General features: G+C 41.5%; 1 protein-coding gene across 3 annotated transcripts in view; it reads left to right on the top strand.

Moving 5' to 3' along the window:
• VAV2 (vav guanine nucleotide exchange factor 2) overlaps positions 1-25929 on the top strand; it is a 462307-nt gene that overhangs the window by 291128 nt on the left and 145250 nt on the right. For all 3 annotated transcript variants that reach the window (XM_072632889.1, XM_072632887.1, XM_072632888.1), the window contains exon 4: positions 24518-24586. In XM_072632889.1, the coding sequence (XP_072488990.1) occupies positions 24518-24586 (69 nt within the window). The remainder of the gene's footprint in view (positions 1-24517; positions 24587-25929) is intronic.

Here is a 25929-nt window from a genome sequence, read left to right as displayed (position 1 = left end):
GACCTCTCAACACCCATTACTATGTCTCGTTTGATTCTCTGTCAGATAGGTAGAGCAGGTACTTTTAATTATTCCCATTTTACATATAAGGTAACTGAGGCACAGATAGTAACTTACCCAGAGACACATAGCTTAGTTAGTGACAGCCCTGACACCAGCAGGGGAAAACACACACACAAGTTTTGTATCCTAATCTCTTCCCTCCCCAACGTACTAATTTCCTGGAATGGGTTCCAGACTTGTCATCCTTGAAATAAGATCCAGCGTAAGTCTCCAACCTTTAGATTTTTAACAAGATCTTTTTTTTTTTTTTAACATTAAATTTGGGCTTGCCATATGGTCTATTTCTTCCGGTATTCCTAAAGAAGTGCTGGAACATGGAGCCTGCGCCAGCATCTTGAGTTAAACATTGGTAGATGTCAAATAAACATTTTTTCCCCTCCTAACCCACGGTAATGTGCTAAAACATAAAATTATACAAGCTGCTCTTCTCTTTTGTCAGAGTGCCTAAAAATACACAGAGCACACTACACTCTGCCTAGACACTAATTGATCACCACTGGCCTATAGAGAGTCTTTACAGGTAACAGAATGGCAGGGGAGGTGCTTTGAGAATAAGGCCTGAATGCTGACTTAACTTAGCATTAGAAATCTTGAAGTAAGCTGTTAACAGCACCTTTTAGGGCTGTTTCATGAATAAAACAGTTACAAAAGTGGGCCAAGAAGTTAGCTGTCTGAATATTCCATGGTATAAGCATTTCATTCTGTATTTTTAAAAGCCCTGAAGTTGTGTGTTGAAGTCCCCTCAGTTAAGCACCCTTCCAATCAGAAGGAGAAACCTGGTGTGGTATTCTGAGATTGGAGTTTCTAATTCTGTCAATGACTTCTCACACTGGGGCTGGAGCAGGAAGCTGGTGGCTTTCGGGAATCACTCTCTGCTGCACTTTGTTGTGCAAGCTTAGATGTGGAGATGAAGTGACTCTAGAATGTAGAGGGGCCAATAGAAAGGACTGCCAGAGATCAACTCTGTAGTCCAAGAACCTCTTTTTGCAGATGGGTAATTTATGATACAATAACCTAACCACAGAGTCAGGGCTTAAACCCAGGCCCCTTGATGCCCCTTGAGGACTTCTTACTATTGTGAAGTCTAGAATGAGCAATGCAAAATTCCTCATAAAGCTGACTGAAATAGCCGCAGAGGAGGAAAGTGGAAACAAGGACATGTCACTGTTCAGCTGCAGGAATGGCTCAGTGACTGTGACTTTAAACTGACTCCTGGGATTGAGGATCTGGAGCTAAAAGAGACTTCAAAGTCCATCAAGTCAATTTAGTTGTTATTTTTTCTGAGGGGGAGTCGTTGTTGGTTTTTTGTTTTTGTATTTTAGAGACAAACAGGGTTATGTGATTTGCCCAGGGTCACACAGGTAGTTAGCATCAGGGGATTATAGAGTACTTTACATATGTGTAAAGAGCAGCTAGGTGGTACAGTGGGTAGAGCCCTATGATGTCACTGGTCTTACATGAAAGCAAACAAGGTAAAACACAACCCACTCAGGCCTACTTTCACCAGGAGGGCTTCTGACTTTAGATCTAGTCCTTTCAAGACTAACCTGTTCCATGTCCCTTTCTGTCAGGGTCCTTGCTTCTCTTGGTAAACTAATCCTTTCTCATGTGTTCACCTCTGCCAGGTGACAGATTGGCCTTTTAGAAACTCCGTGCTGTGACCCAAAGGAACAACTCTAATGGGAATTTCAGAAATTGTGTGATGCTTATGCAGGGGATGATTTAGGGGTGGGTGGAGGCTCATGGCAACATTTCCACTTTACTCTATAGATGATTTTTATGCACCTTAAACATAAAATACATGCTGACTACCAAAAATAGCTTTAACTAACAATCTCTATGAGCAGCTAGGTTGCACAGTGGCTAGAATGCTGGGTCTACAGTCAGGGAGACTCATCCTCCTGAGTTCAGATCTGGCCTCAGGTACTTAGTAGCTGTGTGACCCTGGACAATTCACTTAACCCTGTTTGCCTCCATTTCCTCATCTGTAAAATGAACTGAAGAAGGAAATGGCAAACCACTCCAGTACCTTGGCCAAGAAAACTCCAAATGGGGTCACGATGAGTCAGACGTGACTGAAACAATTAAACAACAATAACAAAAGATATCAATTAATTACTTTGTGTGACTTTGGATGAGTCATTGAATACTTTTCTGGGCCTCAAGTTTCTTTAACAAGAAAATGTAAGATCAGAGATGTCAAACCCGTAGCCTGTGGCCACAGCAACACACTCGGGTGGGACCGGAACTAAATGAAAATATAATTGGGAAATATTTTACAAAATAAATAAAACAGATAACATTACATTTTAAAACTAAGTCAATATGCCACTGGCAGGGATCCTTATGTATAGACTAGTGGCCCCTGTTTCTAGTTGAGTTTGACACCTCTACACTAGATGACCTTGCAGAAGTTTCCTTCTAACTGGTAAAAGCCAATGATTGAAGAAAACTATATGATACAGAGAGATGAGCAGAGGACTGAGGAGAGAGTGGGTCTCTGGTCTAGCCCCAGCTCCAACCTGGACATGCTGTGTGACCTAGGGGAGGTTATTTCTCCCCTCTAGGCCTCAATTTCCATAACCCTTTTAAACAAAAGGGTTAATTTAGATGTTGTTTAAGGTCCCTTTGAGTGCTATCATTATTGATTCTAATGGTCTCTGCTCCCAGGTCTCTTCTAGCTTGGACCTTCCTATGTTCTCTCAATGCAGAAACATTCGTAAAAATGGAATTCTTTGTGGATGTGTAGTTCCTTTTGAGAGAGTTGGGAATTTTAAGCATATCCATGGCAAGAGGACCTGAATGTATATTTAGTAGCACTGTTTTTTTTTTTTAATAATTAGTTTATTTTTAGTTTTCAATGTTCACTTCCATAAGATTTTGAGTTTTATACTTTTTTCCCCTCCTTTTGCTCCCCCCTCCCCAAGATGATGTGCAATCTGATATAGGCTCTACTTATACATTCATATTCAACATATTTTCACATTAGTTGTGATGTAAAAAAGAATTAGAATTAATGGGAGGAGCCACAAAAAAGAAGAAACAAAACAACCAAAGAAAAGGAGAGCAAACAGTCTGCTTCCCTCTGCATTCAGACTCCACAGTTCTTTCTCCAGATGTGGATAGCATTTTCCATCATGAGTCTTTTGGAGTTGTCTTAGGTCCTTGCATTGTGTTCGTCCTTCGTTGCCAAAGTAGATCATGCCATCAGAGAAATGATGACATGACTTGCACTTGACTTTGTTTTGAGTGAGAGTGGGCTGTGCAGGTCACCAGCCTTACTTCTCCTCCAGAGCCATCTGAATCCAGTGACCAGATATTCCTCAGGATGACTGGAGATGACCCAGGATGAGGTCCTTGCATTACTGAGAAGAGCTAAGTCTATCAAAGTTAGTCATTACACAATGTGATTGTTACTGTATACTGTGTTCTCCTCATTCTGCTCCCTTCACTCAGCATCAGTTCATATAAGTCTTTCCAGGTTTTTCTGAAGTCTGCCTGCTCATCATTTCTTATAACCCAGTAGTATTCCACTACATTCTTATACCACAACTTTATGCAGCCATTCTCCAATTGATGGACATCCCCTCAATTTCTAGTTCTTTTGCACTGTTTTTAATACATAATCTCTGAGGGCTGGTACCTGGCTCTGGTTAGAGTGTAAGGAGACATGTTCTGTAGCAGGAATATCCCAGGATTTCCTTTCCCATGTGGAGGACTCTTTGGATACACATGAAACACTTAAGTATGGATATGACCTCAGCAGTCTCGTTTATGTCTCCAAAATATAATAAATATGGCTGCTAAAATATAGCAAAAAAATTTCTTCCAGTAGGGAGAACTTTCCCATTGCAGGAAAAAGACCCCCCAAGACTACTTCTATAGCTTCCAGTGGCTGTGTATTAGAGCTTTCATTACCAGAAATGTGTTGGGAAATGAAAGATGTGTTGAGCTGTCACCGATGCCAAGAGCCAGCATGTTTCTGGAGTCCAATGGGACTCTAGGGCCCACCTACCTGGATGAATGAATGAAAGGCCTACTATGCACCACTCATTGTGCTAACTCCTTCTCTGTGCAGCACAAAGCCCAGTAAATCTTTAATAAATGCCTGTTGATTGATTGATTGACAGGCCGTACTTCCAAGGCTTAGATTTGTAGGGAAGAGACCAGACAGATAGAGGGGAGAGGCAACCAGGACTCTGTATAAAAAGGACATCAGTTGCCCAAAGATGCATCTCTTCCTTTTATTCTTAAATAAGCTAGAATGATGGTGAAAACAGCCTTGGTTTTGTGATTGTTGTTGCTGTCCAATGATTAAGCTGGACTTGTGCTTGAAGTGTTGTACCCATACATTAGGGGGTTTATTGAAGGACTGGAGGCTTTTGGAATGGCATTGTCTGGAAGTTGGACTCCAGTCATAGCTATAATTAGGATTTTTGTGCTTAGGGCAAAGACCATAGACCATACCAGGCAGGAGAGGGGCAGCAAAGACTTTTGTGTATATGTGTGTGTGTAGCTACTGGAATGTTGGTTACAAGGCTGGGGAGGGAAAGTGGAGGAGCTCATCCTGTCTAACCATCTGCTAGCTTTCTGTTTTAACTAATTTCTCATGCTGACTAGATGTTGTCTGCCTTATTTCTATATTGCTGAAGGACTGCATGTGCCATCAGCACCCTGAAACATAGCTTTATTTGCCCCTCCTTAGTTACCACTTTGCTTCCATTTATTGCCTGATGAGCCTTCCCATCTAGGATGGGTGTGCTGCTCTATCAAGAAGACAAATGCACTCCTTCCATCTTGTTTTCACAGTTGGATCTGTTTTGCAGGGCACTCTGATGTGCCAGTGCCTCCCAGCCAGTTAGGAGACAGGGACCCCAGGTGATGCTTTAAATAATTAAGTGGATTCTGCTGAGTCCTTCAGGCGGAGGCTTTTGATTTGTCTTTAAAGTTTAGCTTTATTTTCCCTGGAAGACCAGCTCCCTGGCTTTTGAGAAATGGGGGCATGCTAAGTTTTCATGGTGCAAACCACTGAATTGGCTGAAAGAATGAGGATAGGGAAGCACTGACTATGTAGGCTTTATGGTATGGTTGGGAGGATCATGGACTGGGAGTTAGGAGAGCCAGGTTCTCATCTGGGCTTTGCTACTTCCTCAGTAGTTTTCCCCATAGTTTCTTCTTCTGTAAAATGAGGGGGAAGTGTGACTCTTCTTGCTCTAATACCATTTTTGTATTATAGCACACTTAGAGTGACCACTAAGGCTCTTAATTATATTCTGTTCTTTATTATCCTTTAATGCCCTCTTAGTGTGTATGCCACAGTTCCCTGGGCAGATCCTGAACTCCTTCCCACAGGTCTGACAGCCTCCTTAGCACCCAGAGCAATGCCGATTTTGTTAGGTGCCTAACACAGGGCTGTTGATCTAGCCTTTCCTTACTTCAGGGAGGAGGATGTTCTGGGGTAGGTAGAGGTGTCAAAGTCAGCTGTGGTGCTGAGCTCTAGTGTCCTGGCCTCTAGGGCCTCTAGGTGAAGGAAATATGTTTTCAAAAGCTGTGCTACCAAAGCTCAAATGCTGACAGGTTTTAGAAAGCATAGGTATGATGATGTCCAGGCTACGTATCCATCCTCTGGTTACCAGTTTAAATAAATTAAGAGGTGTTGCTCACCAAAAGCCTACCAATTCAATTTAACCCAACTAACGTTTATTCAGAATATACTTCAGTATGAGAACCTCTGCATTTTGCAGAGATGGGGGCGTATGGATATGGAATACTACATATAATGTCAGACTTTTTCAATACATTAGTTTTGCTAAACTGGATTTTCCTCTTCATCTTTTTTATTCTTTATTATAATGAATGACTCTCTAGGAGAGGAAGTGGAGAAGGATGCATTGAGAAATGTAGGTAATATAAAAACAAAAGAATAGCCATAGACAGTTTTAAAAAGACAGTTTTTTAAAAGAGCATATTTAAATTGCACTCAGTTCTGGATATATAAAGACAAATATAATTCAGTCTTTGTCCTTAGGAAACGCATTTGACTGGATGTATATAATAATATATACACAGTTAAATAAGTACCAGGTAATTTGAGAGATGAAAGAACAAGGGGGGAAAGAAAAGTCTTCACTGGGCAGATGGTACTTGGGCTGAGCTTTGAAGGCAGATAGGAGTTCTAAGAGGTAAGAAGAGAATATTCCTGGCATGAGAAACACCCTGTGCAAAAGCATGGAGGTGAGAGATTGACTGTATTTTAATGAATAGCTAGTAGGTCAATATGAAGGGAATAGAAAGTACATAAAAGGAAATAATAATGAAGCATATATTGAAAGGTAGGAGGCAACCAGATTGTATAGGATTTTAAATGCCAGGCTGATAAATTTGCATTTTATCACAGAGGCAGTGGGGAGTCATTGGACATTTTTGAGCACAGGAATAACCTGGCCAGATTTTTGTCTTGGACATATTGAAAAAGCAACCAGGTGGAGGATGGAATGGGGAAAGAAAAGACTGGAAGCAAGGAGACCAGTTAGGAGGCTAATGGAAAAGTCTAGATGAAGGGGATGATGGCCTGAAGTCAACTATGTGAGTAATAAGAAGAGAACGGGTGTTGTGAAGCAAGATTTGACAAGACTTGGCTCCTGTTTGGATGTGGGTGATAAAGGCAAAAGAAGAGTCACATGTGACTCAGATTGTGAACCTGGAACATGGCAGTAGTGTCAGCAGAAACAGTGAAATTTGGAGGAGGGCTGGGGAGAAGATAATGAGTCCTGCTGTAGACATGAATTTGAAGTGTCTACAGGACAGCCTGGTGGAGATATTCAGGGTAGTTGGTGATACAAGACTGTATCTTTGGAGAGAGATCAGACGTGTGGAACTGGAGTTATCTATTTTTGGAGTTATCTACACAGATCAATCAATCAAAAAGTAAATACTTGTTAGGGTCCTTCTCTTTGCCAGGCACTGGGCTAGGTTCTGGGGATTCAAGTACAAAGAGTAAATTAACAACCCCTCCCCACAAGGAGCTTACATTCCATCAGAGGAGATAATAATTACATAAATAAATGTAAGTGTGTGTGATATATATGTATAGATAGATAGTTCATTCAGTACAAAGTACTTTGGCAGGCAGAGCACTAGCAGTTAGGGAGATGATAATTGAACTCACGGGAAGTGACAAGCTCACGAAGGGAGTAGTCAAATTTTTTTAAACTGCTGGGAAAATTCGACAACAGCATGGAAGCAATTAGGTTCAGACCAACCTGTCACACCTTATACCAAAGTAAGTTCCAAATGAATATGTGACCTAGATATAAAAAGTCGTATCATAAAGAAATTAAAGGAATAATGAAGAAACTACCTTTTAAATCTCCTAGACAGAGAAAGAGTTCATGACGAAAGTATAGAATGGCTTACAGAGTATAAAATGGAAAATTTTAATTCCATATAATTCAAAAGTTTTTGCACAAATAAATCCAATTCAGCTGATATTAGAAGGGAATCAATTAATTAATTCTTACACACACACACGGTATAGTATATGTGTGTTTATATATGTATATATACATATATGTACGCATTCATATGTGTATAACCCTAACTCTAAACCCTATGCATATGCATGTAATGTATGTGTGTATGTGTATGTGTGTATGTATGTGTATATATATATATATTTTTTTTTTCATTAAGTTTCTCTGGTAAGGTCTCATTTCCAAGACATATCAGTAACTCATTCAAATTTATAAAAATAAGAGCCATTCCCTAATTGCCAAATCATCTAAGAATGTGAACACATAGTTCTCAAGGGAAGAAACTCAATTTACCTATAGTCATATTAAAAAATGCTCCAAATCCCACTATTAGTTAGAAAAATGTAAATTAAAACACCTCTGAGGTTCTACCTCACTTCCATCATATTGGTAAAGCTGACAAAAACAAAAAGAAAGTGACAAATGCTGGAGAAGCTGCAGGGAAATAGACACATTGCTATATTGTGGGCAGATTGGTCCAACCAAGCAATTTGGAACTATACCCTAAAATGTCATTAAATAGTATGTAGCCTTTGATTCAGCAGTATTGCTATTTCCAAAGAAGTCATAGAAAGAGGAAATGGTCTTATATGTACAAAAGTATGTGTGAACAGAACCAGAAGAACAATTTATACTATTAATATCAATATTGTAAAAATGAATAATTTTGAAGAACTTAACTCTGATTAATCAAATAATCAATTATGATTCCCGAGTGGTGAAGAAAATTGCAGCTCATCTTATGATAGAGGTTAGACTGATATGCAGAATGAAAAATGCATTTTCTGACCTGGTCAATATCCCGGAATTTGTTTTGCTTGGTATACTTAGATGACACTTATATTTTCTCCTGTACCAAAGGTGGGGGCCATTGAAGCAGTGTCTTCCAGAGGGAGATAGGTCTCTATTAACATCATAAGATGAAAAGAGAATTAGGTGAGAAGGGGAGTTTAACAATGGATCAAGCTTTCCAGAAGACACGCTGGAGTGGGAAAGCAGAAGAGTGTAAAAATTGTTGCAGACTGAGGAGAATAGGGATGAGAAAATGGAAAGAGGCCACACAGAAAAGCAATTTTTGCCCTAGCAGAGAGGTTAACAGATTCAAAGGGATAAGGGACTCTGCCCACTCTCACATGGAGGAAGAAACAGTTAGTTGATAATTGACCTGTGATGATTGTATGGGGTTGAGATAAAATCAGTGTTCAATTCCAGCATAAGGGGAGCTGGGGGTAAGAGAAGGAGGAAACTTAGGGAGCTCCATCCAGATATCTGGGTCAGCAACACTTAAGTCCCATTTAGAGCAAGCTCTCTGGGACATTTATTAAGCCCTCCTATGTACCAAGCCTGATGTGGGACTCTTTATCCCAAGGAGGGCAGATAAACACTTTGTCAGATGAAGACTTTGAGCAACTTGTGGAAATGTGGGGGACAGACCACGGTGATGAAAGAATAGCTCTCTTGGCAGAGTTATCTGTGAGAGTGGATTAGATATTCTGTGCGTGGCCCCTGGAAGACCTTGGTGCAATGAGTGGACATTCTTCAGAGGCAAAATTAAACTTGATGTAAGGAAAAACATGCTAATAATTAGAGCTTTCCCCAAGTGTTAATGGTTGCCTGGGAGAATCAGAAGGGCATCTTTAAGTAATGACTGAGTGACCACTTGTCAGATAAGAAGGTGTTTCCTGTTCAAGTGTAGGTTACACTTAGATAACTACTGATATACCTCTCTCTCTCTCTCTCTCTCTCTCTTTCTCTCTGTCTCTCTCTCTCTGTCTCTCTATATATACATACTTCTGTGAATGATAACTGATGCATATCTAATATTTTATAGTTTGCAAAGACTTTTACATACATTATCTCATTTGAGATCATATATGATCTCATCTTATTCCTTGAAGAAATATTGTGGGTGGGGGTGGGCTGCTTAATTCCCAGCTGTGATGGAGAGGGAACTCAGTGTTCTCTTAGGCCAGGTCTACAAGTGCCAAGCAGAGTGAAAAATCAAAGTAATTACATGGGCAATTCAGAATCCAATTATTTTTTCTCTCTTATCTGGATATTTCAGGTGCAATTATTTTTGGCAAAGATTATCCAGATGTAATTGCTTCGATGATCTTTTATATCTGATAGCTATAAATAGAGCTTTTGGATTTCTTGTAGGAGGCAAAGGACACTGAATCTGGATGCAGAGGGCTTGGGTTCAAATCCTTTCTGTGTGATGTTGGAAAAGTCATTTAACCTTTTGTTTCACTTTCATCTGAGGGGTTGAATTAAATGGTTTCAGAACTCTCTTCCATTTCATTATCATCATCCTTGTCATCAAAGCTAGCATAGCATATCTGTCTATCTCTGTACAGTTTGCTATTTGAAACACTATTTCATTTTATCTTTTCAACAACCCTGGAAAGGAGGTGCTATTATTATTCCTATTTTACAGATGAGGAAACTGAGGCAGATAAGGTTCAAATGATATGTCCAAGATCATATGACTAGTGTCTGATCCATCCCTCCTCTCTTCCTGATTTCTATTAATGTCAAGGGCACCACTGTCTGCCAAGTCACCTGGGCTGGAAACCTAGGAGTCATCCTGGGCTCCTCACTGTTTCTCATTTCCCATATCCAATTGGTTGTCAGTTCCACCTTTATGATATCTCTTCTATACACCCCCTTCTCTCTCTTGATACTGCCACTGATGTAGACTCTCAATACCTGATGTCCAGACTATTGCAAAAATACTCTTCAGCTTGGTCCCCCTGCCTCAGTCTCTCCCCATTCCAGTCCACCCTTCATTCAGCTGTGAAAGTGATCTTCCTTTAGGAAGACATCAGATCATTTCACCTACTTATTCAATAAACTTCAGTGGTTCCCCGTTAATTTCAGTATCAAATATTAAATCCTTTGGCATTCAGAGTTCTGCATAAGCTGGCTCTCTCCTACCTTTTCCAGTCTTCTTAGATCTTGCTACTGCACTGATAGTAAATTATTTAATTTGAAAAGGATACAAGCCAAGACTAAAGTGGAGGGAGAGTTGGTGTGTGATTTTTTTGTTTGCAGATGATTGTGCACTCAGTGCAACCTCTGCAACTGATATGTAACAAAATATGTATTGATTCTCTGCTTCTTGTGCTAATTTTGGCCTGAGAGTCAACGCTCAGAAAACACAGATGCTCCACCAGTTGGTACCACACCATCCATATGTGTGTTTGTCCTTCATTGCCGAAGAAGACCATGCCATTAGAGAAACAATGACATGACTTGCACTTGACTTTGTTTTGAGTGAGGGAGGACTGTGCAGGTCACCAGTCTCATTTCTGCTTCAGAGCCATCTGAATCCAGTGACCAGATATTCATCAGGATGACTGGAGATGACCCCAGATGAGGCATTTGGGGTTAAGTGACTTGCCCAAGGTCACACAGCTAGTGAGTGTCAAGTGTCAGAGGTGAGATTTGAACTCAGGTCCTCCTGACTCCTTCACTGGTGCTGTATCCACTGCACCACCTAGCTGCCCCCACCATATGTGAAACCATCAGTTATTGCAAATGGAGAAATTTTGAATTTTGTGGATAAGTTCGCTTATCTTGGCAGCATACTTTCCAGGAATGTCCACATAAATGATGAAGTTGATCCAAGCTAGCTCAGTGTTTGGGAGGCTCTGAAGGAAGGTGTTGGGGAGAAGAGGTATTACATTGACTACCACCATTGTGCTGATCTCATTGTTGTATACCTGTGAAACCTGAGCAGTATATCAGCACCACACCAGGAAACTGAATGGCTTCCATTTGAATTGTCTTAGGAAGATTCTAAAGATCACCTGGCAGGATAAGGTGCCAGACACTGAAGTCCTTTCACCAGCTAAACTGGCAAGTATTCAAACTCTACTGCAGACGGGCTAGCCATATTCTTTGAATGCAAAGCATTTGAAGGCCTGAAAGGCTATTTTTTGTGGAGAACTCACACAAGGCAAGTAAGTGCCACATGATCCCCTTCAAGAATGAAGGACAACAATCAACCAACACCTTGCTCTCCTCGTTGTACTTTTCAATTCAGTGACGCTGACCTCCTTGCTGTTCCTCAGATGAGACTTATCATCCGAATCCTTGAAGTTTGGCTGACTCTCATTCCTTTCCTCATCTCCATTTCTCCCTTCTTTCAAATCCCAACTAAAATCCCACTTTCTATAAGAAGACTTTCTTGATCCTCATTAATGCTGGTATCATCTAAGATTATCTCCAATTTATCCTATAATATATTTTGTTTATACGTAGTTATTCACGTTTTCTCCCCCATTGGACTGTGAACTCGTTGAGAGCAAAGACTGTCTTTTACTTTTCTTCATATCCCCAGAACCTAGTATAGGTCCTGGCACATGGTAGACACTTAATAAATGCATGGTGACTTGATATGTTTACTTGTATAGATATATTGTGATTGGGAGTGGAAGTAAATATTAAAAGAAAGATATCGACAAAATTAGAGCATTTCTGAACAATGTGTGACCTAGTTTGTGAGAGGCCCAGTGATTGACGGCATCTGAGGATCGTTTGAAAGAATTAAGGGTGTTTATCCTGAAGTAAAGAAAGATTGGTACCTTGGGATTGAGGTGAGGAGATAAGACAGGCTTGTAGTCTTTAAGTATTAAGTATTTGAAGAGCCACCATGGAGAAAAGGAATTAGACTTGGTTCTGCTTAGCTCAAGAGTATGGATTGAGGAAAAATGGGTAAAAGTTTTTGATGTCAATTTAGGCTTCATATAATCATAGGACCATCCACATAGGCCATGTAGTCTAATTCTCTGACTTTACCGGTAAGGAATAGCCCCAGGGAAGTTAGGTGACTTGCCCAAGGTCACACAAGTAATAAATATCAGAGAGGGATTTGAACCCAAGTTCTCTGACTTCAGAACCTGTACTCTGTCCACTATACCAGTCTGCCTTGTAGGAAAACTTCCTACAACAGATAGTTATAAATGAATAGAAACACTGCCCCAAAGTTGGGGGTTCCTCAGAAACTTGCCACTAGAATCCCCCACACCCCCACCCCAGCAAAGTTGTGTGTTCATTTGTTAGGGGAATTGTATGAGGGATTTCTGCTTAGGTATGTATTGAATTAAATGACTTCTGAGGTTCCTTCCAACTCTAAGATTCAGTGAGAGATTGTCCCTTTGGAACAGTCCAATGAGTGTTTAGGTATATAATAGAGGGAAAGATTTTGGGAAACACTGTCATTGAGGTGTTGTCAGAGGCAAACTGTGGGCCTAGCAAGAGGGAGGAGCTGCCAAATTCAGTATTCTATGCAACCTCATGAAGTCCAGCTTTTCTAGCAGCAGAGAAACCACCTTCCTACTGCCCCACTGTTTGAAATGCCAAAAATGTTAATTTATACCATCACCAAGTGGATAGGAATGGACCTGAAAGAGCTATGCAAATCAGTAACATTCTTGGCACATTTTTTTTTTGTCTTAAATGGGATGGTGGGGGTGTGTGTGGGGGGGGACATCCTATTTCTTTGGTGGAGCTTCTCTCTTTGTGTCTGGGAAAGAACATACCCTGGAGAAAAGATGCTGAAAACTCAATAGCAGAACCTTCTGTAGAAACTTAAAATGAGACCTCAAAAGCCATCCCACATCCATGGACAGCTACAGATTCATCTCCTTTTCTGAAGCCAGATCGTAGCTCGGCACTAAGAGAAATGGGTCATAAAAACTGGTGCCAAGCAGGATTTCCAAGCTCCTTTTGAATAATCTGTCTTCTCTGCAGGTATCCTAAAATGATTAAGCGTCTGGCTTGTATTTAATAATGCAGAAGTGTCCACAGCCAGGCACGTATTATTGAATTGAGCTCTGTACCTAAGGAGTTGGTATTGAAGGGCATATAAAGAGCCAGCCAGGAGATTAATCAAATCACATAGCACTGCGTAACCCAAATGTTTTTTTCCCCCTATACTAGGGGCTGCCTTGTGAAATATTAATTTAAGGGCCGCTGGTGGATTATATTTCCTGTTGAATTGCTCCTTTTTATTTTAATGTTTGAGGTCATGAGATCTGCACTAAAGCCTTGCAATAAATGTATCTGCCTCCTGATTCCTTCCTATAGAGACCCCTGACAGTGCTGTCCCTCCAGAGAGGGCCTCCCTGGATTTTGAGCTCCATAGTAAATTCTTGTTTGCTGTTTTAGGCCTGGTCCTTCAAATGAAATCCCACTTCATAGCTCTTGTCAACTCAACAAGCCCTTGTATTTGTCTTTTTAAAATAGTATCAGCCAGCCCTTAAATTGTCCGTTTAGAATTCAAGGCATTTTCATGGAGCATTTTTTAATCTTAAAAATTGATATCTCTTGTTTTCATATCACCCTTTTTTCCAAATATATTCCTTCTCCCCTACCTAGAGAACCAGTCCTTGTAATAGAATAGAAAAAGAAAGGGGGAGGGGGAAGAAAAGTGACTGAGTCTGTATATGCAATGTTTCATACTCCTAGTCCCTTATTTCTTGAAGGAATGAAGGTGTATTTTCTCTTCTTTGGGACTAAGCTTGGCTATCAAAAGTAGATGATATTATTTAGGTTCATTAGTTGTGGTTCTTCCCATTTTTACTGTTGTAATTGTATATATTATTTTCTTGATCCTGGTTTTTTTTTTCTTTTGTAGCAGTCTGTCCTCCGCTTCTCTATATTCTTCATGTTCATCATTTCTTATATTGCATTCAGGCACTTTCCTCAATATCTACTGTAAAAAAAACCCCGAAATCATTTATTTAAATTTGTATTGATATCTCTTTTTTGCCCCTCCTCCATTTCACTGCATATCCTTCCCCACCCTTTCCTCTCCCAGAAAGTTGAACAATGAATAAAAAAATGGAAAAATGGAAAAAAAAAAAAAAGGTCAGCCATCCACAAGGCTGACATTATATGTAACATTCCAAACCCATTGCTACATTCTCATTTCTCTTGTTAGGGCCCAACTTAGACACTAATTTCACAGCTTTCAGTTTCTTTGTTTTTGTTTGTTTTCTTTGTCTTTTCTGTTACATTGTTGCTATTTTGTTTCACTCTACTGCCCCTTTAGGAGTTAAGCTCCCTGAGGAAGGGGAATGAATCCATTTCTATCTTGAGCATAATGACTGGCACTTAGAGCTTAATAAATGCTTTTAGTGGATTAATCAGACTTTAAGACTCCTCAAGTTTCTCCATATTCATCATATTCACTGTTTTTAGAGCATATCCATGTGCCACAGCTTCCTGTTGTTTAGTCATTTTTCAGTCCTGTCTGACTCTTCGTGACCCCATTTGGAATTTTCTTGGTAAAGATACTGAAGTGGTTTGTCATTTCCTTCTCCAGCTCATTTTACAGATGAGTAAAGGAAGGCAAACAGGATCAAGTGACTTGGCCAGAGTTACACAACTAGGAAGAGTCTGAGGTTGGATTTGAACTCAGGTCTTCCTGACTCCAGGCCCAGCATTCTTCCACTATGCTACCTAGCTGCCACAAACATATTTAGCCATTTCACAATTGTCTTTCCAATTCATTGTGGGTGTTTCCTTTTCCCCCTTCCTAATGTTAAAAAAAAAAATTAAATTTCCTTTTCAGTTTCAAATTCTCTTCTAACCACTATCCCCCTATCTTCCCAATGAGAAAACAAGAAAACCATAAGCCTTTATAAACGATTCCCACGTTACTGTCTCCCCCAAATGTTTCAATCTTGCCCTCTTGAGTCTGTCACCTCTCTATCTGGAGATGAGCAGCATGTTTCATCATGAATCCTTCACAAACATGGTTTACTGTTGTATTCCTAAATCTTTCAAAGTTTTTTGTCTTTATAATATTGTTGTTATTGTACAAATTATTCTCCTGGAACTCAGAAGCTCGTTTTACTTTGCTTAGTCTTCCTGTTTTTCTCTGAATCTATCTCTTTCATCATTTCTAATAAATAGCACAGTCACATTCCATCACATTTATATACCATAACTTGTTCAGCCATTCCTCAGTTGATGGGCATTCCCTCAGTTTCCAGCTCTTTGCTACTTGGAAAAGAGCTATCAGTAAAGGACATATGGGTCCTTTTCCACTTTCTTTGATCTCTTTGGGATATATACCTATTAGAGGTGTCACTGGATTAAAGGATATCCACAGTTTAATAGCTTTTTTAGGGTATATTTACAAATGGCTTTCCTTGATACCAAGACTCGCTCACAGCTTTACCAACAGTGTGTTAGAATACCTGTTTTCCCACAGTCCCTCCAGGGTATTACTTTCCTTTTCTGTCATTTTCAGCATCTACTTTCAACAAGCATTTATCACATACCTATTATGTGCAAAGCAGTGTCCTAGGTGTTGGATATATAAAGACAGAAATGATAACAAACTTTTGTCTCCAAGGAGTTAACTTTGGACCAGAGAGAATATTTGAGGACCATTTGAATGAATGCTTAATCTAACTGTTCTTTGTTTGAGGGCCTAATTCTCATTTGTGAGAGATTTCTTTAGTTGGGTTGGGTATTGCCATCTTGATACCCAAGTTGAGATTCAACCTACTGATGGGAAGTTATCCAGGCAACTCCATATGTGGCATTGCCAGTGTATCCAAATGCATCAGCTCCTCAGGGTTCTGAGGAAATGTGTATGTTTCAGAGGGCAATAGAAAAGCCTGGTGCTGATGTAGAGATGAAAGCTCTTAACATGGAGCTAGGATTAAATGAAAAGGTCAGGGTGAAATTTTTTCATTTCAGTTCTCAGGGAGGGATTTTGAGTGAGAAATGCATTTTTTTTTTCTTGGGAGTGGGCATGGGTAGAGGGAGAATCATTTTAATTCTCCTTAGCTGCTAGGGCTGACTAACATTTCCCTGTTTCTATTCTGTAATCATCTCCTGTATAAGTATCTATTGTCTCCTGCATCAGAATCCCTGAGGCCCTCAAGGACAGGGAGCATTTTCAGTTTTTCTTTGTATCCCCAGTGCTGTGCTTTACTCTGGCAAAGGAAGCACTAAGTAAGAATAAAGGCTTGTTGATTGATTGATAGAGCTCATATGGAAAGGTTGGTTTCTTAGAGACATGGCCCAAGGAAACATATCCCTAGAAAGGGTCCTGATAGAATAGGAGAAAAATACCAAATTCTCTCAGAACTCAGCTATTCAAACTAGATGACAGTATTTTCAAGTATTTAATCCCATGACACTTTCCTGTGTGCTTGGTTGGCGGGCTAGACTTTCCTCCAAATAATATTCTCTTTCCAAGGGATGTTAGCTCTGTCAGCTAATACTTGAAATACTTCATTAAATCAATAAAGCATCAGCTTGCTAAGCATCTACTTAGAGAGGTATTTTGCATAAATTCAGGCTTATTATTATTATTATTTTGTGTAGGAGGGGGGCAGCAAGTTATGTGTTAAGTGGGATAAAAAAAATAGATCTATACCTTGTACCACCTCACCTGAGAGTCTAGAACTGTATAGGCACATAGTAGGTATTTAAGAAATGTTTGTTGAATGAATGAATGAAGACAGTAGGTGAATAGTTAACAGAATCATCAGACAGACTACTTATTGGATAAAGTTTGTTAGGAAAAGGGAGGAAAGCAATCAGGCCATTACCAGAGGATTAGGTGCGCTTGTGCCTTTGAAGACAAAAGGGCACTGAGCTGAAGAAGATGGAAAGAAAGAAAGAAGCTAGGAGAGGGTGGCATAAACTTTGGAGCAAGGATGACAGGATTCTAAATCTCTTTGTTGGTGATAGACCAAATTGGGTCCTTCAAAGCTATCCTGTTGTGGCTTTAATTTGTGACATGGATGTGATGTAGCAAGCCTGTCCAAATATTCTATGTGTGAATGTTTTCTTTTTTTCCCTTCCTATTAAATCAGAGACAATATGCTGTAAAGCCTCTCGGTAGGAGAAGACACAACAAAGGAGTGGCTTTTGATCATCTCCATATGCTTTCTCAAGATGGATTTTTGTAATTTCTCCCAGGGAATGTTTCCTCCACCACCCGTCCATGTTTTGTTTGTCATTGTTCCTTGAGAAGGACACATGCTGTTCATGGTCAGTTGCTTCCCTGACTTTCCCCTTTGCATGAGTTTCAAGTTGTCCAGGGAAATCAGAGCTTTCAGCTCCAAGGAAGAAAAATAGCTCTTTTCCCTTCCTATCCTGCTTACAACAGAATTTAGTGGTGGTTGTAGCTGCAGCACAAATTGATTGGATTATGATTCCTTTCTCACTTCTTCTTCTCTGAGGTTTGTTGCTCCAAATAGGGATGTTTGAATCGAAGTACCAAAGATTTTATGGTAGACAATAGAATTCTTTTGACTTTACTATTCCTAATTTATGTATGTTGGGCAGGCAAGTTGAATTAGACAACAAACTTGTGTGTAAGTTAAGGAGCTGCAAATGAACGAAAAAGATAAACTTTTTTGATAAGAAGGCTCTTAGAAAAGATTGGCTGATTTAAATTTTTTAAAATTACTATAGTGTTTCATTTTAGGATCATAAATGAATAGATTATTCAGTTAGTACAGTTGGAAGGACCCTTAGAGGACCACTCTCAGTGCTGATATAGTACAAAGAGCTCTTGACCACCTGGACCAGTGTCCTGAAACATGGACCTCCACATAGAGATCTGTGAAAATCCAGACCCTAGCCCTCAGTCTCTGGGGAAGAGAAGTCTCTCCTCTTTGCAGGACTAGCCGTAGGGCCCAACTCAGTTGAGTGATAACAGATATATGCACATTAGCCTACTATATCTGCTGAACCTCGACCCCAGACCATCTCAGCATCTGCCTGTCATCCCTCGCTACTTTATACCTTTCTGCCTCCCTAGAACAAAACACCCCTATCTTATCACCGTTCTCTTATATGTGTTCTCTTCAAGCTCCTTGAGGACTATTTCTTTGAAAAATATATTCCCAGCACTTAGCACAGTTACTGGCACATAGTAATCTTCTATTAAATGTTGTCTTTTTTTCATTCATTCATTTGTTGTCAGAGGACATGATTCAGAGCTTGGCCATGGTCTGTCCTTGTGTGATCTTGGACATGTTGCTTTCTTTTTGGGAGTCTCAGTTTCCTCATATGTAAAATGAAGGTGATGGATTAGACAAGCTTTTAGATCCCTTTAGGTCTGAAATATATTGCCTGCCACATGTTGTTGCTGTTGAGGTTGCAGAGTCACTTCAGACTCTTCACAATCCCATTTGGGGTTTTCTTGGCAGAGATAATGGAGTGGTTTGCCATTTCCTTCTCCAGTTCATTTTACAGATGAGGAAACTGAGGCAAGCAGGGTTAAGTGACTTGCCTAGGATGACATCACTAGTAAGTGTCTGAGGTCAGATTTGAAGAGGAGGAGAGGAAGAGATAGGAGAGAAAATAAATGCTTGTTAATTGAAAAATTAGACTAAAATCAAAGTTACATTTAAAAGAAAAAAGGGAAGGAGCTATGTGTTTATTTGAAAATGAGATGAATGACAAGACACCTGAACCAGTGGCTGGAAGGATTTTTAGAAGTATCCACGTCAGAAAGAATGTTGGGAAGGCCCTGTCCATGGAATTCTTGTGACTTGTGTCACTCAGGCCATGGATAGCTCCTGTAGAGAGGGAAGGAAGGAAGCAGGCCAAGACTGAATGGGCTGAGCTCAGTATGCCTTGAATTCCTATCCAGACTGAGAAATCCCAGCTGACATCTGGAATAGAGTGCAAACCTTCCTGACGGGTCTGTAGCTCCTCTTCTGGGCAACCGAGCAGCCAAAGGCTTCTTACAACAGTATTGCTCCCCTGGGGCTGCTAGGAAATATTTGGTTTAATTAAAGGAACATTTTTTCATCTCTTCTAGGTATTATTTGATCTTAGACTTATTGCTTTTGATTCATCCAGGAAAGTACCCCTCTTTATTCCAATGTTTGATGTGGGCTTTCTCTTTTCCTCCCCCCTTGTGCCCTACCATTAAGCAGCTTTTCTGAGCAGCCAGTGCTCCCCCCGCCCTACCCCGCCCCAGCCTTTCAGTCTCTGTGTTGAGCATGATTTTAGCCAGGTTTTATTGAAGGTCACATATGTTAGTGTGCAAAGAAAAAGTAGCAGAACAAAGGCAGGAGCCCAGTTCCTTCTGCTCTGCCTTTCTGTGACCCTAGACAATCAGGGTTTCTTTTAGGGCCTCAGTTTTCCATCTGTGAAATGAGCAGGTGGGATTAGATGCCCTATGAGGTTGCTTCTTGCTCTAGTGTTCTGTGCTGTGAATTCTTTCTAGGTCTACCTTTCTTTTATACGTGTGCAAATAGTCTTAGGTTCTGAGGTCCTGTGATTCTTTGATTCCGATAGCTGTGGGATTTTAAGCTGGTTAGTGAGGTTCCTTCCTTTGGGACTTGTACAATAGGAATCCTGTTACTTGCACTCTGTCCTCCTAGAAAGTATATGAAGAATGAGTTACCATATGTAAAACATTCCAATGAAAGTCTCTTCAAAGAATTCTTGAACAGATCAATGTATTGGATTGGTAAACTTGCTGTTGTGTTCCGGGTTCGTTGTTGTCTCTGCAAATCTATTTTTTCTTTTATTTAACTTTTAACATTCATTTTCACAAAATTTTGGGTTACAAATTTTCTCCCCTTTTGTCCCCTCCCCCCCCAAACACCAAGCATTCTAATTGCCCCTGTGACCAATCTACTCTCTCTTCTATCATCCCTCTCTGCCCTTGTCTCCGTCTTCTCTTTTGTCCTGTAGGGCCACATAGCTTTCTATACCCCTTTACCTGTATTTCTTATTTCCTAGTGGTAAGAACTTTACAGTTGATCCTAACACTTTGAGTTCCAACTTCTTTACCTCCCTCCCTCTCCACCCCTTCCCTTTGGAAGGCAAGCAATTCAATATAGGCCAAATCTGTGTAGTTTTGCAAATGACTTCCATAATAGTTGTGTTGTATAGGACTAACTATATTTCCCTCCATCCTATCCTGTCCCCCATTACTTCTATTCTCTTTTGATCCTATCCCTCCCCATGAGTGTCGACCTCGAATTGCATTCTCCTCCCCATGCCGTCCCTTCTGTCATCCCCCCCACCCTGCTTGTCCCCTTGTCCCCCACTTTCCTGTATTGTGAGATAGGTTTTCCTACCAAAATGAGTGTGCATTTTATTCTTTCCTTTAGTGGAATGTGATGAGAGTAGACTTCATGTTTTTCTCTCACCTCCCCTCTTTGTCCCTCCACTAATGAGTCTTTTGCTTGCCTCTTTTATGAGAGATAATTTGCCCCATTCAATTTCTCCCTTTCTCCTCCCAATATATTTCTCTCTCACTGCTTGATTTCATTTTTTTTTTAAGATATGATCCCATCCTCTTCAATTCACTCTGTGCACTCTGCCTCTATGTATGTGTGCGTGTGTGCATGTGCGTGTGTGTACTCCCACCCAGTACCCAGATACTGAAATGTTTCAAGAGTTACAAATATTATCTTTCCATGTAGGAATGTAAACAGTTCAACTTTAGTAAGTCCCTTATGACTTCTCTTTGCTGTTTACCTTTTCATGGTTCTCTTCATTCTTGTGTTTGAAAGTCAAATTTTCTTTTCAGCTCTGGACTTTTCATCAAGAATGCTTGAAAATTCTCTATTTCATTGAAAGACCATTTTTTCCCCTGAAGTATTATACTCAGTTTTGCTGGGTAGGTGATTCTTGGTTTTAGTCCTAGTTCCTTTGACTTCTGAAATATCCTATTCTATGCCCTTCGATCCCTTAATGTAGAGGCTGCTAGATCTTGTGTTATCCTGATTGTATTTCCACAATACTTGAATTGTTTCTTTCTAGCTGCTTGCAATATTTTCTCCTTGACCTGGGAACTCTGGAATTTGGCCACAATGTTCCTAGGAGTTTCTCTTTTTGGATCTCTTTCAGGCAGTGTTCTGTGGATTTCTTGAATATTTATTTTGCCCTCTGGTTCTAGAATCTCAGGGCAGTTTTCCTTGATAATTTCATGGAAGATGATGTCTAGGCTCTTCTTTTGATCATGGCTTTCAGGTAGTCCCAAAATTTTTAAATTGTCTCTCCTGAATCTATTTTCCAGGTCAGTTGTTTTTCCAATGAGATATTTCACATTATCTTCCATTTTTCCATTCTTCTCTCTTTGTTCTGTGATATCATGCTTTCTCGCAAAGTCCTTAGCCTCCATCTGTGCCATTCTAGTTTTGAAAGAACTATTTTCTTCAGTGAGCTTTTGAATCTCCTTTTCCTTTTGGCTAATTCTGCTTTTGAAAGCATTCTTCTCCTCATTGGCTTTTTGAGCCTCTTTTGCCAATTGAGTTAGCCTATTTTTCAAGGTGTTAATTTCTTCAACATTTTTTTGGGTCTCCTTTAGCAGGGAGCTGATCTGCTTTTCATGCTTTTCTTGCATCTCTCTCATTTCTCTTCCCAGTTTTTCCTCCACCTCTCTAACTTGATTTTCAAAATTCTTTTTGAGCTCTTCCATGGCCTGAGCCCATTGGGTGGGGTGGGACACAGAAGCCTTGATTTCTGTGTCTTTGCCTGATGGTAAGCATTGTTCTTCCTCATCAGAAAGGAAGGGAGGAAATGCCTGTTCTCCAAGAAAGTAGCCTTCAATAGTCTTATTTCTTTTCCCTTTTCTGGGCATTTTCCCAGCCAGTGACTTGACCTCTGAATATTCTCCTCACACCCACTTTGCCTCCTGATCCTCCCAGCCAGCGTTTGGGGACTGAGATTCAAATGCTGCTTCCAGCCTTAGGGCTTTTGGCGGGGGCAGGGCTGCTATTCAGTGTGAGAATTAAGTTCAGGTGGTCAGGTCGGGGCAGGGCCACCCCTCGGGGCTCAGTTCCCTCAGGGGGTTTATGCACAGACCTTCCACAATGGATCCAGGCTCCCGCCCGCTTGGGGAGCCCCTGTCTGCAGCCGCCTCTCAGCTTCTACCTCCCGGGGGGGCCCGAATCATGGGGGCACCCCACTCCCCTCTTGACCCGCCAAAGAGACTCTCTCACCGACCCCCGTCACCTGTGGGCAGAGGGACTTGTGTGGCCGCTGGAGATCCCGTCCCTGAAGCCTGCTCGGGTCTGTTTCTCTTGGTGCCGTGGTCGCAGCAGGTCTGGGCTGGGCTGGGCTCCGCGTCTGCAGTGTGACGAACCTTTTGCGAGAGGTTTGCAGGTCCCTCTGTAGGTGGAGGGACCCGCGTGGCCGCTGGAGATCCCGTCCCCGAAGCCTGCTCGGATCTTTTCCTCTTGGTGCCGCGGCCGCGGCAGGGCTGCCCTCAACTCCCAGTCCCGGTGCCCAGTCCGCAGCACGAAGGACCCCCCACAAGAGGTTTGCAGGTCCCTCCGGAACAGAAATCTCCCTCGCTCCAATATTCTGTGGCCTCTGGGTGCAGAATTTGCCGTGAGTTACTCCCCTGTAGCCGTTCTGTGGGTTGTGGGTTCGGAGCTATGTGTATGTGCGTCTTTCTACTCCACCATCTTGGCTCTGCCCCCCCAAATCTATTTTTTGATGCTAAATGTAGAGGTATCTTCTTTATCTCTTTCCTGTGCAAAGATCGCCTTTTACCTAGAACTTTAACTCACCATTTTAAATTCCTGAAATCAATAAGGGAGCAAAACATTCTTTTCATCAGATGGAAATTTGTAAAAGCCAGGATCATGTGCCACAAGCTGCTCTTTCTCCTTTGGGATCTCTGCTCAAACAGTCTCCATTCAAGTAAAGCCTTCAGACAGAACCACAGGGATCCATTGGTTCATTCTTTTAACATACTTTTCATTCATCAGCCACTTTATATAAGGCCCTGTGCTAGGGTTAGAGGAATGAGCAGATTAAGAAGACAAACTTGAGGCCTAGTTGAAGAGATTGAATCCACAGAATTGTAGCATAATGTAATAGGCAATAAATACCAAATAGTGTGACTTTTGGTTTCTTGACAAAGCAGTTGATTTTGCTAACATACAGATTATAGGAGTACACTGTGGGCAGCCTCTCTGTTACAGCATGTTTTTACCATCATCTACCACTACTTTTCCAATGGGCTCTAGCCACAAGAACCAGGTAGCTTTGTAGCATCCAACAAAACCCTCATTGGTCGTTGAAGATGCAGAGCTATAGAGGTTATGGCACTAACCTAACCGCCACCACCACCACCGCCACCACCACCACCCCTAGCCCCAGCCCCTTCTGCTCCCCCACCCATCTGAATGATGTGTCGGGCAAGCATCCTTTCATGGAAGAGCTTCCTCCTGGTGGTCTTCCCAGGCGCATGTAGTGACAGTCAGGTAGCCTTCTACACTGCTGCTTTTCCTGCCTATGTCCTTGCAGTGACCCAAACTGTAATGCTTCTAGGGATATGGTAAGAGGAGGAAGTGCTGAGTGAGATTTGAGAGGTGGAAATGCCTTTTGTCCTTTCTGGTCCAGGTTCCCCAGGTCACACAAGCAGCCTAAGTCTTTGGCCGCCATTTTAAATATGGATGCCTGTGCCACTTACAAGTCTGAAAACACTTGGGAATCTGGAACATTTGTTTTTAGAAGTTGCTTCTTCATTGGCCAGTGCATAGTACAAATGAATTAGCATAATCCTGACCCTTTTTCCTGGAGGGGCTGAGCATAGAAAACTTTGAAACTACCCTAGTCTGGCTCAGGAGCCTGGCTCCCATCATAGAGCAAATGTCTCTGGACCTCAGTTTCTCCATCTGTAAAATAGGAAGAATTGATTTAAAAGATCCCTGAGTTCCTTTTCACACCTTACATTTTATGACTCTGTTTCTACTTGATAGGTAACTATTTGTATTTATTCAGTCCTTCATAGTTATAAAATGATTTCCTTACATAAACCTTGTAAGCAGAGATGAAAAACCATCCCTTTTTTCTGAAAAAGGACACTCAGGGTCTCTTTAAAGGAGCCTGGTTCCTAAGGGGAAGTTTGGTCTGTAAGCACCAGTGCTCTGCTAACCACAGATTTCTCTTCTTTCATGCAGACCCTTCCCCTCAGAAGAGACCACGGAGAATGACGATGATGTATATCGGAGTTTGGAGGAGTTGGCTGAGTAAGTAATTAGAAGAGGAGAAAGAAGGAGGAGGAACAAATTTGTACTTTTTGTTTCCTCCTCATCACATTGAAATATTGCTTTTCACCTCGATGGAGGGTTTGTGCCTTTGATGATATTGCCTGGAGATTTTTTGTACTATTGTAATCACCCCGCTTTCCCATTGAAGAGCCCTGGGAGACATAAATTCTAAAAGATCTCGATTTATGGGCCTCTCACTGGAGGGTAATTGAGAGCTAAGGCCTTAGGGATAAATTTCTTAACATTAAATTCACCTCTAAATACCGCAGGTTATGGAGAATCTCTTTGGTAATTGAAACAGGAATTGGCTCAAGTCCCTCACCTTTGCAGTCCCTGCTTTAGATAGAAGTGATGGTGCAGATAGGGATTGAACTTCCTGTAGGTCAGAAGTCTGCAGCTTCTTACAGAACTTATTTTCTGAGAGAGAGTTGGGGGGGGCAGAGCCAAGATGGCGGAGTAGAAAGACACACATACGCTAGCTCTGAACCCACAGCCCATAAAATATCTGTAAAAAAGAACTCCCAACAAATTCTGGAGCAGCAGAAGCCACAGAACAATGGAGTGGACGAGATTTCTGTTCCAGAGAGCCTGAAAACCTCTTGCAAAAGGTCCTTCGTGCTGTGGACCCGGAACCTAGCCCAGCCCTGCCTTGGCCGTGCGGCACCAAGAGGAGCAGATCCAAGCAGGCTTCAGGGACGGATTCTCCAGCAGCAGCGCAGGTCCCTCCACCCACAGGTGACAAGGGTCAGTGAGAGGGTCTCTTTGGTGGGTCGAGAGGGGAGTGGGGTGCCCCCATAACTCAGGCCCCCTCGGGAGGCAGCAGCGGAGACGGGAGCAGACTGGGGCTCCCCAAGCAGGCAGAAGCCAGGATCCATTGTTGAAGGTCTCTGCATAAACCCCCTGAGGGAACTGAGCCCCGAGGGGTGGCCCTGCCCCCACCTGAGCATCTGAACTTAACCTCACACTGAATAGCAGCCCCACCCCCACTGAAAGCCCTGAGGCTGGGAAGCAGCATTTGAACCTCAGACCCCAAGCTCTGGCTGGGCAGATCTGGAGGCAAAGTGGGTGTGAAGAGAATACTCAGAAATCAAGTCACTGGCTGGGAAAATGCCCAGAAAAAGGAAAAAAAATAAGACTATAGAAGGTTACTTTCTTGGTGAACAGGTATTCCCTCCCTTCCTTTCTGATGAGGAAGAACAATGCTTACCATCAGGGAAAGACACAGAAGTCAAGGCTTCTGTATCCCAGCCCACCCAATGGGCTCAGGCCATGGAAGAGCTCAAAAAGAATTTTGAAAATCAAGTTAGAGAGGTGGAGGAAAA

Source organism: Notamacropus eugenii, chromosome 1, assembly GCF_028372415.1.
Source record: "Notamacropus eugenii isolate mMacEug1 chromosome 1, mMacEug1.pri_v2, whole genome shotgun sequence".
NCBI lineage: Eukaryota > Metazoa > Chordata > Mammalia > Diprotodontia > Macropodidae > Notamacropus > Notamacropus eugenii.
This window is presented reverse-complemented; position numbering and strand designations above follow the sequence as displayed.